General features: G+C 46.7%; 1 protein-coding gene across 15 annotated transcripts in view; it reads right to left on the bottom strand.

Moving 5' to 3' along the window:
* LOC115146762 (gephyrin-like) overlaps positions 1–25,662 on the bottom strand; it is a 129,223-nt gene that overhangs the window by 18,941 nt on the left and 84,620 nt on the right. For 6 of the 15 annotated variants that reach the window (XM_065004127.1, XM_065004131.1, XM_065004133.1 and 3 more), the window contains 5 exons: positions 22,215–22,289; positions 20,600–20,665; positions 18,244–18,286; positions 10,398–10,535; positions 4,784–4,828 (listed from right to left, as the gene is read on the bottom strand). In XM_065004127.1, coding sequence (XP_064860199.1) covers positions 4,784–4,828; positions 10,398–10,535; positions 18,244–18,286; positions 20,600–20,665; positions 22,215–22,289 — 367 coding nt within the window. The remainder of the gene's footprint in view (positions 1–4,783; positions 4,829–10,397; positions 10,536–18,243; positions 18,287–20,599; positions 20,666–22,214; positions 22,290–25,662) is intronic. The other 9 variants (XM_065004129.1, XM_065004134.1, XM_065004141.1 and 6 more) reach the window with 5 other exon arrangements.

The raw sequence follows: 25,662 nt of genomic DNA, 5'->3' as shown, positions 1-25,662 counted from the left end.
TGTTCTAAAATACCACATCTGATGAGCAGCTAAATATAGAACATGTCTTTTATACCGTGATCAAACAGATGGATACGGAGGTATCTATGGAAACAGACGAATACACAGCGAACGGAGCGCCACGACACACTCGCCTCGCCTCCGTCAAGCTGGCTGACAAGACAACCAAAATGTAGCTGGTTAATATCAATCGCACAACTCCCCATGGAACGCAAGACAGAACTCAACTACACACACAGCAGAAAATACACACACACACACAACGACAGGGAGACACAAGGGGCCCTCAAAAATAGAAACATATGCTCTCTATTAGAACAGAAAAACTGCAACCTGATGCATTACACACCACAACAGGAGCAACAAACAAAGACAGATACCATAAAATATTCCCACTACACTTTATTTCCTCATAACAGGACAGACAGACATTCCTGATGCCTGGTGTGTGTGTGTGTGTGTTTGTACACCTGTGATAGCTTTACTACCAAAACACCAACAGTGATTCTTACAACACCGGCACAGCCTCCACCTCCTGAATTTAGTTTAAATATCCAATCTCCATCACTCCGGGCCCATCAATCTCTTAGGTGTTCATTTTATCATTATATTAACCAACAAGAGAAAACAGCACTTTGTAAAAGTACCCTGAGCCCTTACTTACTGCCATCGGAGAGAGTCAACAGGCCATTTCAAAGATTTATGAACCGTTTTCCCTGGCGCAGCCGTTACACCATTGCCCATATTTACTTTGGGTTGGTCTGATGCTCAACTTTATCTCACACCGTCGGGCCTCTACACGTACTGTTTTCTTTCAGAGACAGGACAGTTGGGAGGAGAGACCGTTCAAAGGACAGTGGGTGAAGAGTGCCTTGGTCCTCCTTTCTTTTTGGACAGTGGGTGGGATTCAAACTGCTTTAGACCCCCCTCAGGCGACCTACAACCACTGTTGATTGGTGAGGTGAACTTATCGCTCTCTCTCGAGCCCTTTTGTTCTGGGAGTTCAGGGACTTCTTGTGTCATCACCTTCCTGAATGTGTTCTTGGGTTACGTTAGTGACGGGGTCATGCACTGGCTTTGTGATTCCCCTGACGCTCTGTGCGTTAACGTCACAAAGAGTGTGTGTTTCTTCCTGTCCCACTGTCTGCAGTGTGCCTCGCTCTAGGCCTTACTCGCTCGAGCCTGATTGGTTGGGTGCCTCCCCCGTCCCGTGGTGGACAACAAACTTGTGCCCAGCGGCTGTTGCATATGCAGATGATGGGAGATGGGAAATGACAACACAGAAAGCGCTCCCAGAATTGGGTCACTCACTTCTCTCATGGCCGACAGAAAGAAGAGAGAGGGAGTAAGAAAGAAAGAGAGATAAAGGAGGAAAGATAGAGAAAGGAGAGAAACGGAAACGTCTCTAACATATACAAAATCTATTATTCAGGCTTGGAGCAGAGAACAAGTGAAATCAATGAAGCAGGGCACCCTGCAAAAAAACTTAACAAGCACAAAGAACATGGTTGTTCTGAGACGTTTTGTCTGAGCTGTGAGGTGTTTTGTTTCCCCAGTGTTCAACCCTGTGTGTCTATGTGCTGCCTGGGTGGGTAGTGGGCATCTCTTCTACCCACATAGATGCCAGTCACAACTGGTAGGGGGTGGATGAACTCTTGAGCCCTCACATTTGTCCTTCGCTGTGCTGGCAGAGGGCGGTAGGTATGGCAGAGTAAAACTCGCCCACTCCTGCATTTACATATATATATATATTTTTTTACATACAGTGCCTTGCGAAAGTATTCGGCCCCCTTGAACTTTGCGACCTTTTGCCACATTTCAGGCTTCAAACATAAAGATATAAAACTGTATTTTTTTGTGAAGAATCAACAACAAGTGGGACACAATCATGAAGTGGAACGACATTTATTGGATATTACAAACTTTTTTAACAAATCAAAAACTGAAAAATTGGGCGTGCAAAATTATTCAGCCCCTTTACTTTCAGTGCAGCAAACTCCCTCCAGAAGTTCAGTGAGGATCTCTGAATGATCCAATGTTGACCTAAATGACTAATGATGATAAATACAATCCACCTGTGTGTAATCAAGTCTCCGTATAAATGCACCTGCACTGTGATAGTCTCAGAGGTCCGTTAAAAGCGCAGAGAGCATCATGAAGAACAAGGAACACACCAGGCAGGTCCGAGATACTGTTGTGAAGAAGTTTAAAGCCGGATTTGGATACAGAAATATTTCCCAAGCTTTAAACATCCCAATGAGCACTGTGCAAGCGATAATATTGAAATGGAAGGAGTATCAGACCACTGCAAGTCTACCAAGACCTGGCCGTCCCTCTAAACTTTCAGGTCATACAAGGAGAAGACTGATCAGAGATGCAGCCAAGAGGCCCATGATCACTCTGGATGAACTGCAGAGATCTACAGCTGAGGTGGGAGACTCTGTCCATAGGACAACAATCAGTCGTATATTGCACAAATCTGGCCTTTATGGAAGAGTGGCAAGAAGAAAGCCATTTCTTAAAGATATCCATAAAAAGTGTCGTTTAAAGATGTGGAAGAAGGTGCTCTGGTCAGATGAAACCAAAATGTTACTTTTTGGCAACAATGCAAAACGTTATGTTTGGCGTAAAAGCAACACAGCCCATCACCCTGAACACACCATCCCCACTGTCAAACATGGTGGTGGCAGCATCATGGTTTGGGCCTGCTTTTCTTCAGCAGGGACAGGGAAGATGCTTAAAATTGATGGGAAGATGGATGGAGCCAAATACAGGACCATTCTGGAAGAAAACCTGATGGAGTCTGCAAAAGACCTGAGACTGGGACGGAGATTTGTCTTCCAACAAGACAATGATCCAAAACATAAAGCAACATCTACAATGGAAGGGTTCAAAAATAAACATATCCAGGTGTTAGAATGGCCAAGTCAAAGTCCAGACCTGAATCCAATCGAGAATCTGTGGAAAGAACTGAAAACTGCTGTTCCCAAATGCTCTCCATCCAACCTCACTGAGCTCGAGCTGTTTTGCAAGGAGGAATGGGAAAAAAATTCAGTCTCTCGATGTGCAAAACTGATAGAGACATACCCCAAGCGACTTACAGCTGTAATCGCAGCAAGAGGTGGCGCTACAAAGTATTAACTTAAGGGGGCTGAATAATTTTGCACGCCCAATTTTTCAGTTTTTGATTTGTTAAAAAAGTTTGAAATATCCAATAAATGTCGTTCCACTTCATGATTGTGTCTCACTTGTTGATTCTTCACAAAAAAATAGTTTTATATCTTTATGTTTGAAGCCTGAAATGTGGCAAAATGTTGCAAAGTTCAAGGGGGCCGAATACCTTTGCAAGGCACTGTACATTACAAACTCCTCCCGAGTTATTCTAACACGGCGTGGGTACTGAACCCAACTGCTCAGGCCATCGTGGTGAAAGGTCCTCCATAAATGTACAATACTAATGTAATATGAGGAGGATAGTGGGTGGGTTTTGCAAGCAGCCAGATCATGCAACAGATTCAGAAGCAACTGCAACATCAGCACAAGTAGCAGCCTATGGCCCGGCCTAGCCCCTCTATTGCCCCCTAGTGGTCAGGAGATGAAATGACCCAGTGAAGAGAGAGGAGGGTGTTGTCGTCGTCCCGTCGCCCACAGACCCCCAACCGGAACCCTGTCTGCCATGGTCTGGGCAGTGGGCACTCTGGGAAGTGGTCAGGCAGTGGGGGTGGTGTCATTTCTTTTTTTTCATCTTCTTTTCAGTGGGGTGGTGGCTGGTGGTGAGGAGGGAGGCATGACATCACCGATGACATCACTGACCTGTGTAATGCCAGGGCACCAGGGAGGAGGCAACATTAGCATGATTGGGCCCCCAGCCACAGCTCTCCTCTCCTGCTTTGGCGCTCCTCCTGTGATGGCTGTGGCGGAGATAAAGTAAGGTGTTTTCTTCCCCCAGTCCGCCCCACTCTAGGGGCCAAATGGGCTTAAATGGGGTCTGTTCCACAATGGCCTGCCGGGGGCCACGCAGGTTAGGGGCCGTCGTTGTTGCTCACACACGTGCTACATTATCCCAACCACACCCAATATATAGCACTGCACACCCCTTCCCATAGACACACAGAAGCCATAAATAGACCAATCAGCAACACACTGCAGGCAGCAAGGTGACTGAGGACATGAGTCATTCAACATGCACCGGACACTGCTCTCAGTTAAGTGTTGGTAGAGAAAACAAGACGATGGATGGAGACAGAAATAAAATACGGACCCGGTTTTCATTCTGGACTTGTGTATACTATGGACTCTTGTTATGTATGGGTGACCATGCTCCGTATTCTAGAGAGCCATGGGTCAATTCTACCAGACGCTAGTTTCCCCAGCTCTATTTATGGTGTAAAATGTACTGTCAAGTGTGTCTTTGAAAACCCCAGGTTACTTGGTGTAAACGAGCAGCCTAAGCACCTAAAGTTGACCTATGTGAAGTCACAACCTGGACAATCAATGTACTTCCTTGGTATTTCATTAGGATCCCCGTGAGCTGTTGCGAAAGCCGCAGGTACTCTTCCTGTGGTCCCACACAAAACATGAACCATGACAATAATACAGAACATTAATAGACAAGAACAGCTCAAGGACAGAATGACATACCCTTGGCCAAAGGTCTGGATGGTTAGGGAGGTGTATGCAACAGTCAAGAGGTATGTGCTGTTTATTGGCTAGCAAAACAGTCAATCAACAATCAAGCCATTGAAAGATGAGAACAGGCAGGTAGGCGGGGACTCAGACAGACCGATAGACAGGATGGAATGGAGAGCATCTGGGTCAGGTGGAACAGCTGTAGGAACAGAAACATCATGGGCTCAACACACATATGACACAGACAGACAGTAATACAGACAATAGGTAAAGGGAACTACAGACAGAGGGTCAGGGGTATAGAGAGGGTATGGCGTCAACAGCCATACAGAACATCTACAGACAGAAGGTCAGGGGTATAGAGAGGGTATGGCGTCAACAGCCATACAGAACATCTACAGACAGAAGGTCAGGGGTATAGAGAGGGTATGGCGTCAACAGCCATACAGAACATCTACAGACAGAAGGTCAGGGGTATAGAGAGGGTATGGCGTCAACAGCCATACAGAACATCTACAGACAGTAGTGAAGAGTATGGTCTCAACAGCCATACAGATCATCTACAGACAGTAGTGAAGACTGAGTGAGCAGTATGGCGTCAACAGCCATACAGATCATCTACAGACAGAAGGTCAGGGGTATAGAGAGGGTATGGGGTCAACAGCCATACAGAACATCTACAGACAGAAGGTCAGGGGTATAGAGAGGTTATGGGGTCAACAGCCATACAGAACATCTACAGACAGAAGGTCAGGGGTATAGAGAGGGTATGGAGTCAACAGACATTCAGAACATCTACAGACAGTAGTGAAGACTGAGTGAGCAGTATGGCGTCAACAGCCATACAGATCATCTACAGACAGAAGGTCAGGGGTATAGAGAGGGTATGGAGTCAACAGCCATACAGAACATCTACAGACAGAAGGTCAGGGGTAAAGAGAGGGTATGGAGTCAACAGCCATTACAGAACATCTACAGACAGTAGTGAAGGGTATGGCGTCAACAGCCATACAGAACATCAGGGGTATAGAGAGGTTATGGGGTCAACAGCCATACAGAACATCTATAGACAGAAGGTCAGGGGTATATAGAGGGTATGGGGTCAACAGCCATACAGAACATCTACAGACAGAAGGTCAGGGGTAAAGAGAGGGTATGGAGTCAACAGCCATTACAGAACATCTACAGACAGTAGTGAAGGGTATGGCGTCAACAGCCATACAGATCATCTACAGACAGTAGTGAAGACTGAGTGAGCAGTATGGCGTCAACAGTCATACAGAACATCTACAGACAGTAGTGAAGACTGAGTGAGCAGATTGGCGTCAACAGCCATACAGATCATCTACAGACAGTAGTGAAGACTGAGTGAGCAGTATGGCGTCAACAGCCATACAGATCATCTACAGACAGAAGGTCAGGGGTATAGAGTCAACAGACATTCAGAACATCTACAGACAGTAGTGAAGACTGAGTGAGCAGTATGGCGTCAACAGCCATACAGATCATCTACAGACAGTAGTGAAGACTGAGTGAGCAGTATGGCGTCAACAGCCATACAGAACATCAGGGGTATAGAGAGGTTATGGGGTCAACAGCCATACAGAACATCTATAGACAGAAGGTCAGGGGTATATAGAGGGTATGGGGTCAACAGCCATACAGAACATCTACAGACAGTAGTGAAGACTGAGTAAGCAGTATGGCGTCAACAGCCATACAGATCATCTACAGACAGAAGGTCAGGGGTATAGAGAGGGTATGGAGTCAACAGCCATACAGAACATCTACAGACAGAAGGTCAGGGGTATAGAGAGGTTATGGGGTCAACAGCCATACGGAACATCTACAGACAGAAGGTCAGGAGTAAAGAGAGGGTATGGAGTCAACAGCCATTACAGAACATCTACAGACAGTAGTGAAGGGTATGGCGTCAACAGCCATACAGATCATCTACAGACAGTAGTGAAGACTGAGTGAGCAGTATGGCGTCAACAGTCATACAGAACATCTACAGACAGTAGTGAAGACTGAGTGAGCAGATTGGCGTCAACAGCCATACATAACATCTACAGACAGTAGTGAAGACTGAGTGAGCAGATTGGCGTCAACAGCCATACAGATCATCTACAGACAGTAGTGAAGACTGAGTGAGCAGTATGGGGTCAACAGCCATACAGATCATCTACACACAGTAGTGAAGCCTGAGTGAGCAGTATGGCGTCAACAGCCATACAGAACATCTAGACAGAACGTCAGGGGTATAGAGGGTATGGGGTCAACAGCCATACAGAACATCTACAGACAGAAGGTCAGGGGTATAGAGAGTGTATGGAGTCAACAGCCATACAGAACATCTATAGACAGAAGGTCAGGGGTATAGAGAGGGTATGGGGTCAACAGCCATACAGATCATCTACACACAGTAGTGAAGCCTGAGTGAGCAGTATGGCGTCAACAGCCATACAGAACATCTACAGACAGAAGGTCAAGGGGTATAGAGAGGTTATGGGGTCAACAGCCATACAGAACATCTACAGACAGAGGGTCAGGGGTATAGAGGGGGTATGGAGTCAACAGCCATACAGAACATCTGCAGACAGTAGTGAAGACTGAGTGAGCAGTATGGGGTCAACAGCCATACAGAACATCTACAGACAGTAGTGAAGCCTGAGTGAGCAGTATGGCGTCAACAGCCATACAGAACATCTACAGACAGAAGGTCAGGGGTATAGAGAGGGTATGGCGTCAACAGCCATACAGAACATCTACAGACAGAAGGTCAGGGGTATAGAGAGGGTATGGAGTCAACAGCCATACAGAACATCAGGGGTATAGAGAAGGTATGGAGACAACATCCATACAGAACATCTACAGACAGAAGGTCAGAGGTATAGAGAGGTTATGGGGTCAACAGCCATACAGAACATCTACAGACAGAAGGTCAGTGGTATAGAGGGTATGGGGTCAACAGCCATACAGAACATCTACAGACAGAGGGTCAGGGGTATAGAGAGTGTATGGAGTCAACAGCCATACAGAACATCTACAGACAGAAGGTCAGTGGTATAGAGAGGGTATGGAGTCAATAGCCATACAGAACATCTAAAGACAGTAGTGAAGACTGAGTGAGCAGTATGGCGTCAACAGCCATACAGATCATCTACAGACAGTAGTGAAGCCTGAGTGAGCAGTATTGCATCAACAGCCATACAGAACATCTACAGACAGAAGGTCAGTGGTATAGAGGGTATGGGGTCAACAGCCATACAGAACATCTACAGACAGAAGGTCAGTGGTATAGAGGGTATGGGGTCAACAGCCATACAGAACATCTACAGACAGAGGGTCAGGGGTATAGAGAGTGTATGGAGTCAACAGCCATACAGAACATCTACAGACAGAAGGTCAGTGGTATAGAGAGGGTATGGAGTCAATAGCCATACAGAACATCTAAAGACAGTAGTGAAGACTGAGTGAGCAGTATGGCGTCAACAGCCATACAGATCATCTACAGACAGTAGTGAAGCCTGAGTGAGCAGTATTGCATCAACAGCCATACAGAACATCAGGGGTATAGAGAGGTTATGGGGTCAACAGCCATACAGAACATCTATAGACAGAAGGTCAGGGGTATATAGAGGGTATGGGGTCAACAGCCATACAAAACATCTACATACAGAAGGTCAGGGGTATAGAGAGGGTATGGAGTCAACAGCCATACAGAACATCTACAGACAGAAGGTCAGGGGTATAGAGAGTGTATGGAGTCAACAGCCATACAGAACATCTACAGACTGAAGATCAGGGGTATAGAGAGGGTATGGAGTCAACAGCCATACAGAATATCAGGGGTATAAAGAGGGTATGGAGTCAACAGCCATACAGATCATCTACAGACAGAAGGTCAGGGGTATAGAGAGGGTATGGAGTCAACAGCCATACAGAACATCTGCAGACAGTAGTGAAGGCTATGGCGTCAACAGCCATACAGAACATCAGGGGTATAGAGAGGTTATGGGGTCAACAGCCATACAGAACATCTATAGACAGAAGGTCAGGGGTATATAGAGGGTATGGGGTCAACAGCCATACAGAACATCTGCAGACTGAAGATCAGGGGTATAGAGAGGGTATGGAGTCAACAGCCATACAGAATATCAGGGGTATAAAGAGGGTATGGAGTCAACAGCCATACAGATCATCTACAGACAGAAGGTCAGGGGTATAGAGAGGGTATGGAGTCAACAGCCATACAGAACATCTGCAGACAGTAGTGAAGGCTATGGCGTCAACAGCCATACAGAACATCAGGGGTATAGAGAGGTTATGGGGTCAACAGCCATACAGAACATCTATAGACAGAAGGTCAGGGGTATATAGAGGGTATGGGGTCAACAGCCATACAAAACATCTACATACAGAAGGTCAGGGGTATAGAGAGGGTATGGAGTCAACAGCCATACAGAACATCTACAGACAGAAGGTCAGGGGTATAGAGAGTGTATGGAGTCAACAGCCATACAGAACATCTACAGACTGAAGATCAGGGGTATAGAGAGGGTATGGAGTCAACAGCCATACAGAATATCAGGGGTATAAAGAGGGTATGGAGTCAACAGCCATACAGATCATCTACAGACAGAAGGTCAGGGGTATAGAGAGGGTATGGAGTCAACAGCCATACAGAACATCTGCAGACAGTAGTGAAGGCTATGGCGTCAACAGCCATACAGAACATCAGGGGTATAGAGAGGTTATGGGGTCAACAGCCATACAGAACATCTATAGACAGAAGGTCAGGGGTATAGAGAGGGTATGGGGTCAACAGCCATACAGAACATCTACAGACAGTAGTGAAGGCTATGGCTTCAAAAGCCATACAGAACATCTACAGACAGTAGTGAAGACTGAGTGAGCAGTATGGCGTCAACAGCCATACAGATCATCTACAGACAGTAGTGAAGACTGAGTGAGCAGTATGGCGTCAACAACCATACAGATCATCTACAGACAGTAGTGAAAACTGAGTGAGCAGTATGGCGTCAACAGCCATACAGAACATCAGGGGTATAGAGAGGTTATGGGGTCAACAGCCATACAGAACATCTATAGACAGAAGGTCAGGGGTATATAGAGGGTATGGGGTCAACAGCCATACAGAACATCTACAGACAGTAGTGAAGACTGAGTAAGCAGTATGGCGTCAACAGCCATACAGATCATCTATAGACAGAAGGTCAGGGGTTTAGAGAGGTTATGGGGTCAACAGCCATACGGAACATCTACAGACAGAAGGTCAGGGGTATAGAGAGGGTATGGAGTCAACAGCCATACAGAACATCTACAGACAGAAGGTCAGGGGTATAGAGAGGGTATGGGGTCAACAGCCATACAGAACATCTACAGACAGAAGGTCAGGGGTATAGAGAGGGTATGGGGTCAACAGCCATACAGAACATCTACAGACAGTAGTGAAGACTGAGTGAGCAGTATGGCGTCAACAGCCATACAGATCATCTACAGACAGTAGTGAAGACTGAGTGAGCAGTATGGCTGATGTTAGGGATCGAAAGAAAGGCATGTCCGGTGACAAGGGCATGACTGAGCTTTCTGTACGTCGGTCTGTCTCTCCGTCGGTCTGTCTCTATGTCCGTCCGTCCATTTGTGTTTTAGTCTGTCCGGACGTCAATTTTCCAACTTGTCTCTGTTGGTCTGTCCGTCCGTCCGTCCCACTGTCAGTCAGTCAGTCCGTCCGACCCACCCACCTCTGTAGTTGATGATCTCAGTGCCGAGCACAGGTGTCATCTCCAGTACAGTGATGAAGGCCTTATCCATGGAGGTGAGGGGGAAGGGAGACATGCGGTGCCGGCGAGCCACCTTGGTGATGTCCACTGCACTGTGACCTGATGGACAGAGACGGGAGAATGGTGAAAAAGAGTGTAATGGGGAGGATAGTTGTCTTTCACCATCACACATACTATGACTGTTTTTTATTTTTTTATTTAACCAGGTAGGCAAGTTGAGAACAAGTTCTCATTTACAATTGCGACCTGGCCAAGATAAAGCAAAGCAGTTCGACAGACACAGAGTTACACATGGAGTAAAACAAACAAACAGTCAATAATACAGTATAAACAAGTCTATATACGATGTGAGCAAATGAGGTGAGAAGGGAGGTAACGGCAAAAAAGGCCATGGTGGCAAAGTAAATACAATATAGCAAGTAAAACACTGGAATGGTAGTTTTGCAATGGAAGAATGTGCAAAGTAGAAATAAAAATAATGGGGTTCAAAGGAGCAAAATAAATAAATAAATTAAATACAGTTGGGAAAGAGGTAGTTGTTTGGGCTAAATTATAGGTGGGCTATGTACAGGTGCAGTAATCTGTGAGCTGCTCTGACAGTTGGTGCTTAACGCTAGTGAGGGAGATAAGTGTTTCCAGTTTCAGAGATTTTTGTAGTTCGTTCCAGTCATTGGCAGCAGAGAACTGGAAGGAGAGGCGGCCAAAGAAAGAATTGGTTTTGGGGGTGACTAGAGAGATATACCTGCTGGAGCGTGTGCTACAGGTGGGAGATGCTATGGTGACCAGCGAGCTGAGATAAGGGGGGACTTTACCTAGCAGGGTCTTGTAGATGACATGGAGCCAGTGGGTTTGGCGACGAGTATGAAGCGAGGGCCAGCCAACGAGAGCGTACAGGTCGCAATGGTGGGTAGTATATGGGGCTTTGGTGACAAAACGGATTGCACTGTGATAGACTGCATCCAATTTGTTGAGTATGGTATTGGAGGCTATTTTGTAAATGACATCGCCAAAGTCGAGGATTGGTAGGATGGTCAGTTTTACAAGGGTATGTTTGGCAGCATGAGTGAAGGATGCTTTGGTGCGAAATAGGAAGCCAATTCTAGATTTAACTTTGGATTGGAGATGTTTAATATGGGTCTGGAAGGAGAGTTTACAGTCTAACCAGACACCTAAGTATTTGTAGTTGTCCACGTATTCTAAGTCAGAGCCGTCCAGAGTAGTGATGTTGGACAGGTGGGTAGGTGCAGGTAGCGATCGGTTGAAGAGCATGCATTTAGTTTTACTTGTATTTAAGAGCAATTGGAGGCCACGGAAGGAGAGTTGTATGGCATTGAAGCTTGCCTGGAGGGTTGTTAACACAGTGTACAAAGAAGGGCCGGAAGTATACAGAATGGTGTCGTCTGCGTAGAGGTGGATCAGAGACTCACCAGCAGCAAGAGCGACCTCATTGATGTATACAGAGAAGAGAGTCAGTCCAAGAATTGAACCCTGTGGCACCCCCATAGACTGCCAGAGGTCCGGACAGCAGACCCTCCGATTTGACACACTGAACTCTATCAGAGAAGTAGTTCCTTGATAAGCTCCTTTCCTGAGGACGGCTCACCTCTCACAGTTCTGGGCGACTTTAACCTCCCCACGTCTACCTTTGACTCATTCCTCTCTGCCTCCTTCTTTCCACTCCTCTCCTCTTTTGACCTCACCCTCTCACCTTCCCCCTCTACTCACAAGGCAGGCAATACGCTCGACCTCATCTTTACTAGATGCTGTTCTTGCGCTAACCTCACTGCAACTCCCCTCCAAGTCTCCGACCACTACCTTGTATCCTTTTCCCTCTTGCTCTCATCCAACACTTCCCACACTGCCCCTACTCGGATGGTATCGCGCCGTCCCAATCTTCGCTCTCTCTCCCCCGCTACTCTCTCCTCTTCCATCCTATCATCTCTTCCCTCTGCTCAAACCTTCTCCAACCTATCTCCTGATTCTGCCTCCTCAACCCTCCTCTCCTCCCTTTCTGCATCCCTTGATTCTCTATGTCCCCTATCCTCCAGGCCGGCTCGGTCCTCCCCTCCTGCTCCGTGGCTCGACGACTCATTGCGAGCTCACAGAACAGGGCTCCGGGCAGCCGAGCGGAAATGGAGGAAAACTCGCCTCCCTGCGGACCTGGCATCCTTTCACTCCCTCCTCTCTACATTTTCCTCTTCTGTCTCTGCTGCTAAAGCCACTTTCTACCACTCTAAATTCCAAGCATCTGCCTCTAACCCTAGGAAGCTCTTTGCCACCTTCTCCTCCCTCCTGAATCCTCCTCCCCTCCCCCTCCCTCTCTGCAGATGACTTCGTCAACCATTTTGAAAAGAAGGTCGACGACATCCGATCCTCGTTTGCTAAGTCAAACGACACCGCTGGTTCTGCTCACACTGCCCTACCCTGTGCTCTGACCTCTTTCTCCCCTCTCTCTCCAGATGAAATCTCGCGTCTTGTGACGGCCGGCCGCCCAACAACCTGCCCGCTTGACCCTATTCCCTCCTCTCTTCTCCAGACCATTTCCGGAGACCTTCTCCCTTACCTCACCTCGCTCATCAACTCATCCCTGACCGCTGGCTACGTCCCTTCTGTCTTCAATAGAGCGAGAGTTGCACCCTTCTGAAAAAACCTACACTCGATCCCTCCGATGTCAACAACTACAGACCAGTATCCCTTCTTTCTTTTCTCTCCAAAACTCTCGAACGTGCCGTCCTTGGCCAGCTCTCCCGCTATCTCTCTCAGAATGACCTTCTTGATCCAAATCAGTCAGGTTTCAAGACTAGTCATTCAACTGAGACTGCTCTTCTCTGTATCACGGAGGCCCTCCGCACTGCTAAAGCTAACTCTCTCTCCTCTGCTCTCATCCTTCTAGACCTATCGGCTGCCTTCGATACTGTGAACCATCAGATCCTCCTCTCCACCCTCTCCGAGTTGGGCATCTCCGGCGCGGCCCACGCTTGGATTGCGTCCTACCTGACAGGTCGCTCCTACCAGGTGGCGTGGCGAGAATCTGTCTCCTCACCACGCGCTCTCACCACTGGCGTCCCCCAGGGCTCTGTTCTAGGCCCTCTCCTATTCTCGCTATACACCAAGTCACTTGGCTCTGTCATAACCTCACATGGTCTCTCCTATCATTGCTATGCTGACGACACACAATTAATCTTCTCCTTTCCCCCTTCTGATGACCAGGTGGCGAATCGCATCTCTGCATGTCTGGCAGACATATCAGTGTGGATGACGGATCACCACCTCAAGCTGAACCTCGGCAAGACGGAGCTGCTCTTCCTCCCGGGAAGGACTGCCCATTCCATGATCTCGCCATCACGGTTGACAACTCCATTGTGTCCTCCTCCCAGAGCGCTAAGAACCTTGGCGTGATCCTGGACAACACCCTGTCGTTCTCAACTAACATCAAGGCGGTGGCCCGTTCTTGTAGGTTCATGCTCTACAACATCCGCAGAGTACGACCCTGCCTCACACAGGAAGCAGCGCAGGTCCTAATCCAGGCACTTGTCATCTCCCGTCTGGATTACTGCAACTCGCTGTTGGCTGGGCTCCCTGCCTGTGCCATTAAACCCCTACAACTCATCCAGAACGCCGCAGCCCGTCTGGTGTTCAACCTTCCCAAGTTCTCTCACGTCACCCCGCTCCTCCGCTCTCTCCACTGGCTTCCAGTTGAAGCTCGCATCCGCTACAAGACCATGGTGCTTGCCTACGGAGCTGTGAGGGGAACGGCACCTCAGTACCTCCAGGCTCTGATCAGGCCCTACACCCAAACAAGGGCACTGCGTTCATCCACCTCTGGCCTGCTCGCCTCCCTACCACTGAGGAAGTACAGTTCCCGCGCAGCCCAGTCAAAACTGTTCGCTGCTCTGGCCCCCCAATGGTGGAACAAACTCCCTCACGACGCCAGGACAGCGGAGTCAATCACCACCTTCCGGAGACACCTGAAACCCCACCTCTTTCAGGAATACCTAGGATAGGATAAAGTAATCCTTCTCACCCCCCTTAAAAGATTTAGATGCACTATTGTAAAGTGGCTGTTCCACTGGATGTCTTAAGGTGAACGCACCAATTTGTAAGTCGCTCTGGATAAGAGCGTCTGCTAAATGACTTAAATGTAAATGTTAAATGTAGTTGGTGAACCAGGCGAGGCAATCATTTCAGAAACCAAGGCTGTCGAGTCTGCCGATGAGGATGTGGTGATTGACAGAGTCGAAAGCCTTGGCCAGATCAATGAATACGGCTGCACAGTAATGTTTCTTATCGATGGCGGTTAAGATATCGTTTAGGACCTTGAGCGTGGCTGAGGTGCACCCATGACCAGCTCTGAAACCAGATTGCATAGCAGAGAAGGTATGGTGAGATTCGAAATGGTCGGTAAATCTGTTTGTTGACTTGGCTTTTGAAGACCTTAGAAAGGCATGGTAGGATAGATATAGGTCTGTAGCAGTTTGGGTCAAGAGTGTCCCCCTCTTTGAAGAGGGGGATGACCGCAGCTGCTTTCCAATCTTTGGGAATCTCAGATGACACAAAAGAGAGGTTGAACAGGCTAGTAATAGGGGTGGCAACAATTTCGGCAGATAATTTTAGAAAGAAAGGGTCCAGATTGTCTAGCCCGGCTGATTTGTAGGGGTCCAGATTTTGCAGCTCTTTCAGAACATCAGCTGAACAGATTTGGGAGAAGGAGAAATGGGGAAGGCTTGGGCGAGTTGCTGTTGGGGGTGCAGTGCTGTTGACCGGGGTAGGAGTAGCCAGGTGGAAAGCATGGCCAGCCGTAGAAAAATGCTTATTGAAATTCTCAATTATGGTGGAATTATCAGTGGTGACAGTGTTTCCTATCTTCAGTGCAGTGGGCAGCTGGGAGGAGGTGTTCTTATTCTCCATGGACTTTACAGTGTCCCAGAACTTTTTTGAGTTAGTGTTGCAGGAAGCAAATTTCTGCTTGAAAAAGCTAGCCTTGGCTTTTCTAACTGCCTGTGTATAATTGTTTCTAGCTTCCCTGAACAGCTGCATATCACGGGGGCTGTTCGATGCTAATGCAGAACGCCATAGGATGTTTTTGTGTTGGTTAAGGGCAGTCAGGTCTGGGGAGAACCAAGGGCTATATGTGTTCCTGGTTCTAAACATGTTTATTTAAGATGGTTAGGAAGGCATTTAAAAAAAAAATCCAGGCATCCTCTACTGACGGGATGAGATCAATATCCTTCCAGGATACCCCGGCCAGGTCGATTAGAAAGGCCTGCTCGCTGAAGTGTTTCAGGGAGCGTTTGACAGTGATGAGTGGAGGTCGTTTGACCGCTGACCCATTACGGATGCAGGCAATGAGGCAGTGATCGCTGAGATCTTGGTTGAAGACAGCAGAGGTGTATTTAGAGGGCAAGTTGATTAGGATGATATCTATGAGGGTGCCCGTGTTTAAGGCTTTGGGGAGGTACCTGGTATGTTCATTGATCATTTGTGTGAGATTGAGGGCATCAAGCTTAGATTGTAGGATGGCTGGGGTGTTAAGCATGTTCCAGTTTAGGTCGCCTAGCAGCACGAGCTCTGAAGATAGATGGGGGGCAATCAGTTCACATATGGTGTCCAGAGCACAGCTGGGGGCAGAGGGTGGTCTATAGCAGGCGGCAACAGTGAGAGACTTGTTTTTAGAGATGTGGATTTTTAAAAGTAGAAGTTCAAATTGTTTGGGTACAGACCTGGATAGTAGGACAGAACTCTGCAGGCTATCTTTGCAGTAGATTGCAACACCGCCCCCTTTGGCAGTTCTATCTTGTCTGAAAATGTTGTAGTTTGGAATTAAAATTTCAGAATTTTTGGTGGTCTTCCTAAGCCAGGATTCAGACACAGCTAGAACATCCGGGTTGGCAGAGTGTGCTAAAGCAGTGAATAGAACAAACTTAGGGAGGAGGCTTCTAATGTTAACATGCATGAAACCAAGGCTATTACGGTTACAGAAGTCGTCAAAAGAGAGCGCCTGGGAAGGGGAATAGGAGTGGAGCTAGGCACTGCAGGGCCTGGATTCACCTCTACATCGCCAGAGGAACATAGGAGGAGTAGAATAAGGGTGCGGCTAAAAGCAATAAGAATTGGTCGTCTAGAACGTCTGGAACAGAGAGTAAAAGGAGGTTTCTGGGGGCGATAAAATAGCATCAAGGTATAATGTACAGACAAAGGTATGGTAGGATGTGAATACAGTGGAGGTAAACCTAGGTATTGAGTGATGGAAGAGAGAGATATTGTCTCTAGAAACATCATTGAAACCAGGAGATGTCATTGCATGTGTGGGTGGTGGAACTAATAGGTTGGATAAGGTATAGTGAGCAGGACTAGAGGCTCTACAGCGAAATAAGCCAATAAACACTAACCAGAACAGCAATGGACAAGGCATATTGACATTAAGGAGAGGCATGCTTAGTCGAGTGATCAAAAGGGTCCGGTGAGTGGAGAGGTTGGTTGGGAGTCACGGCGATTTAGACAGCTAGCCAGGCCATCGGTAGCAAGCTAGCATAGGATGGAGGTCTGTTATTAGCCACCTCTTGCGTTCCGTCAGTAGATTAGTGGGGTTCCGTGTGGTAGAGGGGATTAATCCAAATCACACAACAACAACAAAAATAAAAACAATAGATATAGTTATAGAGGCCCAAGAAGAAAACATAATAATAATAAAAATAAATAAATAAATTGTCCGATTGTCTATTCAGATATCGGCCGATAAGACAGCTAACGGTTAGCAGGCCGCAGATGGGCGTTCAGGTAACGTCGCGACGGAGGAGCCAGCCGGATAACTCCTTCGGGTAGATAACGTCGGCAGTCCAGTTGTGAAGGCCCGGTGGGGCTCCGCATAGGCAGTAAAACGGGTCCGGATAGGTGACTGCAGCCCAGGAGTGATTGATGGAACTCAGGAGTGATTGACGGAGCTGGCTAGCTCCGGAATAATTGATGTTTGCTCCGGAATCGACGAAAGCCGATAGTCACACGGATAGCAGCTAGCTAGCTGTGAGATCCAGGTATGAATGTCCAGAGAGCGGTTGAAATCCAGGGACATGGAGAGAAAAATTGGTCCGGTATGTTCCGTTCCGAGCTGCGCCGTACAAAACTGGCGATAGATTTTCAAGCTAAAGGATAGCTGATGACCACAAACCGTGGTTAGCTGAATACTAACGATTTGCCAGTAAAGAAGCTACTGTGATGTGATGTAGTTCTAAGTAAAACTACTCTTCAATAAAGCAGCTATCACCAAAGTCAGTGCTAGTAAGAAAAGCCAAGAGCTATAAGGGTAAGGCTCTACTCTTTCACTCAACTTTTGTGAGGACGACTAGTTTTCCCCCTGAGTATAATTAGGGAGACCCCCCCCCCCCCCCAACACTAGTGCTGAGCTTATTTGTTATTTGTTTTCCATTTCTTGTTTCCCATGTTGCACACATTGTGCTGCAGTTTCTCTAGAAACAAATCAGATAATGCCCGAACTGTGCAATGTAATAGGGAGTTGCAGTTTCCAATAGGCCAAAGTTCTACATAACTATCACGTTTTCTGAGCTAAACTATCTACAATGACCATAATCCATTGAGCAGGTTACTTAAAGTAATGCGATGTGAATAACTGATGGTTAAGAAGTGGTCAGTTACTACCACCATTGGACTTGTTTTATTCAGTGCTATTAAAGCACTCAATCAACATAAAGCATAGTGCATTTAATGTTTTAAAAAAAATCAAAACTGAAATTGAGAGAGAAAAATAAGCACTAACACACACACACAGAAAATTCTCGATCAAATAACTTACTAGCTCTCAGGATGTTCTCTTTGCTGCCACACCGCGACTGAACCTACAGAAAGCGAGAGAGAGAGAGAGAAAGAGAAGGAAGATAGAGAAAGGGGGAAAAAATGGAAGAAGAACAGCGAGAGAGAAATGGTTTAGGTGAGACCACAATGGGAATAGAGGCCTCTGTCCAAAAAGGATACAAACATTCCACACTGGCCCAAATATACTGGAATGGCCATATACATTCTACACATCCCTCAACTTCTAAACGCAGAACATAGGGACAATCACAATCAAGTCAATCCTCAGAACATGAATGGCAATAAACAAAATCGATAAGATGAGGCTCCCTTAGGCCAAGGATAGTGGATCTGTCTCACTGAGCAGAACATGTGTATGGGGAAAGTGGGAATGGATAAGGGCCACTGCTTCATTGAGGTTTAGGTTTGGTTTAGAGTTGGTTTGGGAAAGAGGTGGGATTCGCTTCACATCACAGTAGTATAGCGGTCTTTTACAGGTGTTTATATCCATCTATATATATATAATTAGGGCCGATTTAAAGTTTTCAGAACTTTTTGGGCGCCGGGTTTTTTCCCCCCACCTTTATTTAATATTTATTTAACTAGGAAAGTCAGTTAAGAACACATTCTTATTTTCAATGACGGCCTAGGAACAGTGGGTTAACTGCCTCGTTCAGGGGCAGAAAGACCTTGTCAGCTCGGGGGATCCAATCTTGCAACCTTACAGTTAACTAGTCTAACGCAATAACGACCTGCCTCTCTCTCGTTGCACTCCACAAGGAGACTGCCTGTTACGCGAATGCAGTAAGCCAAGGTAAGTTGCTAGCTAGCATTAAACTTATCTTATAAAAAACAATCAATCATAATCACTAGTTAACTACACATGGTTGATGATATTACTAGATATTATCTAGCGTGTCCTGCGTTGCATATAATCTGACTGAGCATACAAGCATACAAGTATCTAAGTATCTTACTGAGCAGAGGTAGGCAGAAGCAGGCACGTAAACATTCATTCAAACAGCACTTTTGTGCATTTTGCCAGCAGCTCTTTGTTGTGCGTCAAGCATTGCGCTGTTTATGACTTCAAGCCTATCAACTCCCGAGATGAGGCTGGTGTAACCGAAGTGAAATGGCTGGCTAGTTAGCGCACGCTAATAGCGTTTCAAACTTTACTCGCTCTGAGCCTTGGGGTGGTTGTTTCCCTTGCTCTGCATGGTTAACGCTGCTTCGATGTGGTGGCTGTTGTCGTTGTGTTGCTGGTTCGAGCCCAGGGAGGAGCAAGGAGCGGGACGGAAGCTATACTGTTACACTGGCAATACTAAAGTGCCTATAAGAACATCCAATAGTCAAGGGTTAATGAAATACAAATGGTATAGAGGGAAATAGTCCTATAATAACGACAACCTAAAACGTCTTACCTGGGAATATTGAAGACTCATGTTAAAAGGAACCACAAGCTTTCATATGTTCTCATGTTCTGAGCAAGGAACTGCACATATTGCACTTTTACGTTCTTGTCCAACACTTTGTTTTTGCATTATTTAAACCAAATTGAACATGTTTCATTATGTACTTGAGGCTAAATTGATTTTATTGATGTATTATATTAAGTTAAAATAAGTGTTAATTCAGTATTGTTGTAATTGTCATGATTAAAAATACATATTTTGTTAAATTTTTCAATTTGTATTTTTTAAATTATTTTATTTAAAATCGGCCAATTAAATCGGTATCGGCTTTTTTGGTCCTCCAATAATCGGTATCGGTGTTGAAAAATCATAATCGGTCGACCTCTAATCTATAGATATATATCTATATAGATATATAAAAATACTGTCTGCAGTACGTATATAACCCCTACCTGGAACCTCTGAGACCCAATGCCCCTGGCCTAAAAGGAGAGTGACACATGAGCAAGCTAAGGTCTGGTGGAACAGACAGAGACCCTCTCTACCACAGTACACACAGTACGACCAAGATTAAAATCAACCAACCAACCACAACTCAAAAAAAGACCAGCACTACTGATGACACACCGATGCAGTCAAAAACACTGACGGGGAGAGCAGAGAGAGCGAGAGAGAGTAGGAAGGGATGAGAGTGAGGAGGCACAACATGGTCCTACAGCCCACACGAACGAAAGCGAGAGAGCAGAAATGGCAAGAACAGAGGATGAGCAGAGAGAAAAGGACTAGTGAACGGAACTGATAATCGATAGATTCCACCACCACACGATACAGCTACTCAAAAAAGGAGAGAATGTATGTTAGAATAATAAATAGATTTCTACTGAGGAAAGAGTGAGTGATAGAAAGGAGAGAAACAGAGAACAACAGAGGGGGGGGGGTAGTTACTCGCGAGTCGTAGGTTCTGCTATGGCCTCTGTGGTCCTCGTTGAGCCCCTCCAACCTAGAGTGGAGCTACAGTACAGTAGCATATGGACAGGACATGACAGAGACAAGAGTTTTACAACAGACAGAGCAGAGGAACGCTAGGAAACAGTAGCTACAAGTCATCAGCAGTGTAAGGTTATAGGTAACCCGCCAGGGTTGAATGAAACAACAGACTGTCGGAATAAACTGATCTGTAACCCAACTAGAGGTCGTCAAGTTCTGGAGTTGAGACGTGAACAGCTGTACCTGAAGGTAAAAGTGAGGGAGGGGATGAAGTGATAAAAAGAATGAGAGAACACAGAACGATGTGTGCTCAGGGCGAGGAAGGATGACTGAGCAGGTGCAACACAGCGTTACTGAAAGTAACACGTCTCAACACAGATACACAGTAAGACACTGAGCCGTACTGACCCAGGTACTGGTGGGGGCGGTGGTGGTGGAGGGTAGATTTAGTAGAACCACCTGTTAAAACAGGTCTGTACAGTACACCCATCTTAGTACCATAAGTGGAAGGGAAATAATGGCCACGCAGGCAACAAAACAAAGGCTAGCGGTGAGATGAGGTGAAGGTCGGGGAAATGGGATACGGAGGATTCTGTCAACATTGGCCCTGTGTAACACTATGGATCAACCCGCCGAGGGCTGGAGATCAACGAGTTAGACTACATAAATAATATATAAGGCAGGAGCTCAGCTCCCCTTAAGCGCTCAACCTAAACAACAACAACACTGCATTAGACAAAACAGCGACTACACAGAAGGATGAGAAGTCATCACAATAGCTAGGACACAACAAGACTGGAGGGAAAATATCTGAAAGGAGACGGTCTCTAGGGAGATGCTAGACACACACACACTCCACTGAGCAGATACGTAGGCAGGCAGCTGCCTTATGTTCAGGCAGGCTCGTCTGCCTTTACCATGACAACGGTCTCACAGGAACATGCCAAGTGGAGGGAACACAGTCACTCGCTTCACTGTGTGGTCGCTGATGCTATCCATCTGCCAGCACTGGGTCTCTCCCTCCCTTTCTCCTCTCTCTTCTCTTCCATCTTTCTTCCGCTGCTCATTATGCCCGCACCAGACGTCATGGATGAAACAGCAAGGCGAACAGAGAAGGGAAGGATCGGGTGAATCATTGAATGAAAAATGGCAGAGTGAAGAAATGGATGAACGGGAAGGAAATATGATTGTTTTTTGCCAGATGCTCCAAAAGACACTGAGAAACGGACACAGGGACAGCACACACACACACAGAGACACACACAATGTCCACGTTCACAGTATGACATCAAGATGAGATGTGAAGCAGAAACAGATGAGTTATGTTGATGAATGCCAATGAGGACTGATTACTGGGGACTAAAAGACAGACATGAGCGCAATTGAAAAACCCCTTACTAGGTGATTACCCAATCAGATGGATCAATCATAGCCTGTGGGCCAGGATGGCAATACTGCTGAATGCCCTCTAGTGATAAAGGGAGCCTGTCACAGACCTGAGACGACAGGAGGCCTTTCTGATGGCCCTGAGAGTGGCGTGTGTGTGCGTGCGTGTGTGCGTGTAACCATTTACCTGGTCCAAGGTAGAGTACCTAGACTGGAGCGTGGTGACCTCATCCAGGTGAGCCCTGAACTCTCTCCGTGCGGCCTGGAGAAAGCCACAGGACAGTCACTCACTTGGTCCACACACATTCCACGGACAACCATGCCAAACACACACAACACACACACCTCCAATTCCCACCCGTCAAACCCACTACAAAGCAAGCACACCTGCTGAGACTGAGATGAGAGAAAGAGACTACACAGGTAATGACTGACTGCAATGACTAACAATCATCTAAACAAACAAAGACAAATCAAACATGAAAATAGTTTTCTAAAACAGCCCTGAACCGTATGAATATGAACCTACCATTTATACGTTAACTATCATCGACTCAGTCTGAAAACGTTGCGGTGTCTTAATGATCACAAAGCAAAAAAAACACAGTTGCTCATCCCATGGTTCTATAGGAAGTGTGATGATTAGGACACAAGGGTATTTTTAAAATTATCCATCTAAGAGTGGATTCGATTTGAAGCCTAAGGAACAAAAGAGTGAGGCTGCCTCGCAAATGGCACCCTATTCCCTTTATAGTGCACTACTTCTGACCAGAGCCCTATGGGCAATGGTGAAAAGTAATGCACTATAAAGAAAATAGCGTGCCATTTGGGAGGCAGACAGAGAGGGTTTATAATGAAGAGAAGCGAGAGTTCAGAGATTGACTCTGTCTCCCCTACAGCTACACTGTGTGTGTGTTGCAGCCCAGTGTGTGTGTGCATGACTGTGTGTGTGTGTGTGTGTTGCAGCCCAGTATGTGTGTGCATGACTGTGTGTGTGTGTGTTGCAGCCCAGTGTGTGTGTGTGTGCCGCAGCCGAGTGTGTATGTGTGTGTGTGTGACAGATACTCCAGGTCAGCACAGGAGGTCATCAGTTTGCACGATATTGAGGGGCTTTGGAACAAGGGAAAGATAAAACAAAAATATATAGAAAAATGATGAATAATGACGTTCTACAATAATTTAAAAAAGGGTTGAAAAATAAAACATGAGTCAAACAAGAACACTTAGCCGGTAAACTTAAAAACTCAAGAAATAGCCTACAACAAAAGAATACTTTTAAAACCTTATATATAGTGTCTCCAGATGTATAAACTCTTGGGTCATCAGTGAGATGCATGCCTGTTTGAGAGGTTGGGGGGATTACAGTAAGGGGAGAGGAGGGGTGAGGCAGGTGGAAGGACATAGGGAGGGGACAACAGGAGGAGGAAAGGATGGTGGAAGGGTCTCGAAACAGGCAGGAAAGAGGGTATCCGACAGAGGATGGGAGATAGAAATGAGGGTGGGGTGGTGGATGGGGCAGTTGCCATGGCGACGCAGGAAGATTGAGGTACCTCAGCATGTGTCAGAGACACTATAAGTGGATGAGCAGGAGGGGAGCCGGGCCTAGGGACGGTACCGTGGAAGAGAGCGATAGGGTGAGAAGAGGTGAGAGGGATAGGGGAAAAGGGGAAAGGAGGGAGGGAGAAGAGAACAGGTTTAGCACACAACAGCCAGTGGCAGCCGCAGGCAGGGCGAGGCAGGAGAGGGAGGACAGACAAAACAGCGTCCCTACTGGGGTGGTGGACAACAGTTGCATCTCACACTGGCCCTGGATACAAATACAAGGCAGGAAGAGGCCCAGTTCAACTGTTGACAGTCAAACAGGAGTGTTGTCCTATGGTTACGCACCCCTACGCTACTGTACATACAAGACAGAGACCTATCCTCACAGCGTTAAGTTCGATATTCAATCCAAAGACGCCTGGAATGATACTACGATAAACCATCACAGTGCTGCAACAGAAAGCAAAACCCAGCTCAGCAACAAAGATATATGCTATTGCTTTTATTACATGTGAAAACTACAACGAGAGTTGTGTCACACTGGCAAATCAAATGGGCTGCTAAAGGAACAACTGCAGAACAGGATTGGCTTCGTAATGGAGGATGAGACTGGTGCTAAGACAGTATAGTGGACGGGATGGGGTCACACACACACAAAAAAAAGGTTAAATAAGGGGAGCATATATTGGTCCTGTTTCAGTGCATGTAGAAGTGGGTAAACTGTACGAGTATGAGGTGTGAAATCTGTTTTGGGGAAGGGGCATATCCCAACTCCCGAGACACCATCTCGGGGTGGGGTCACGACCGGGGATCAGACATTATTGATGGCCACCCTGGAGCAATTAGGGTGCCTTCCTCAAGGGCAGACAGACCGATTTTTCCCCTTGTGGCCTCTGGGAATTCAAACAAGCAACCTTTTGGGTTAATGGCCCGACTAGGCTACCTACCTAACCACCTCACACACAGGGAATGACACTTTTAAAAAGGGAAGCTGGTATCACACACATGTCGCTTGGGTTAGGCTTTAGTTTTGCCAGTTTGTTCACGTATGAGTCAGGTGGCTACATGCACCTTTTCACCTCGTGTTACTAATCTGTCGGACCCGGTGACGTGCGTGCGCGCGCATCTCTATATCAACCATAGGGTCCCTGTGGTTCTCCTTGAGCTGACCTCAGACTCCTGCTCCAATCATCAATCAACGTCTAAAGGGTGTGTGTGTGTGTGTGTGTATTACAGGGGGGCGGGGGGGGGGTGCAAGGACAAACCAATGGACATTTATTACAGAGACAAGTGGGAGTATCATGGGACTGCTGCTCAATACTGATGGTTCAGAGTTTCAAAACACACACACCAATGATAGACTGAACAAACATATAAAAGCCGCATGTAAAGATCACAGAAATGTACCATACGCACAAAAATATTATTTCTCTAAAATGTTGTACACAAATGTGTTTACATCCCTGTTCGTGAGCATTTCTCCTTTGCCAAGATAATCCATCCATCTGACAGGTGTGGCATATCAAGCCTCTGATTAAACAGCATGATCATTACACAGGTGCACCTTGTGCCGGGGATAACAAAAGGCCACTCTAAAATGTGCAGTTTTGTCACATAGCACAATGCCACAGATGTGTCAAGTTGAGGGAGCTTGCAATTGGCATGATGACTGCAGGAATGTCCACCAGAGCTGTTGCCAGATAATTTAATGTTAATGTCTCTACCATAAGCCGCCTCCAGTACGTCCAACCAGCCTCACAACCGCAGACCACGTGTAACCACGCCAGCCCAGAACCTCTACATCCGGGTTCTTCACCTGCAGGATGTGTGGGCGAGCGGTTTGTTGATGTCAACGTTGTGAACAGAGTGCATCATGGTGGCGGTGGGGTTATGATATGGGCAAGCATAAGGTACAGGCAATGAACACAATTGCAATTTGAATGCACAGAGATTCCGTAACGAGATCCTGATGCCCATTGTCGTGCCATTTATCCGCCGCCATCTCCTCATGTTTCAGCATGATAATGCACAGCCCCATGTCGCAAGGATCTGTACACAATTCCTGGAAGCTGAAAATGTCCCAGTTCGTCCAT

Source organism: Oncorhynchus nerka, linkage group LG18 (genome assembly GCF_034236695.1).
Source record: "Oncorhynchus nerka isolate Pitt River linkage group LG18, Oner_Uvic_2.0, whole genome shotgun sequence".
Lineage (NCBI taxonomy): Eukaryota > Metazoa > Chordata > Actinopteri > Salmoniformes > Salmonidae > Oncorhynchus > Oncorhynchus nerka.
Note: the sequence above shows the minus strand (reverse complement) of the source record. Positions and strands in the feature narration are given on the sequence as shown.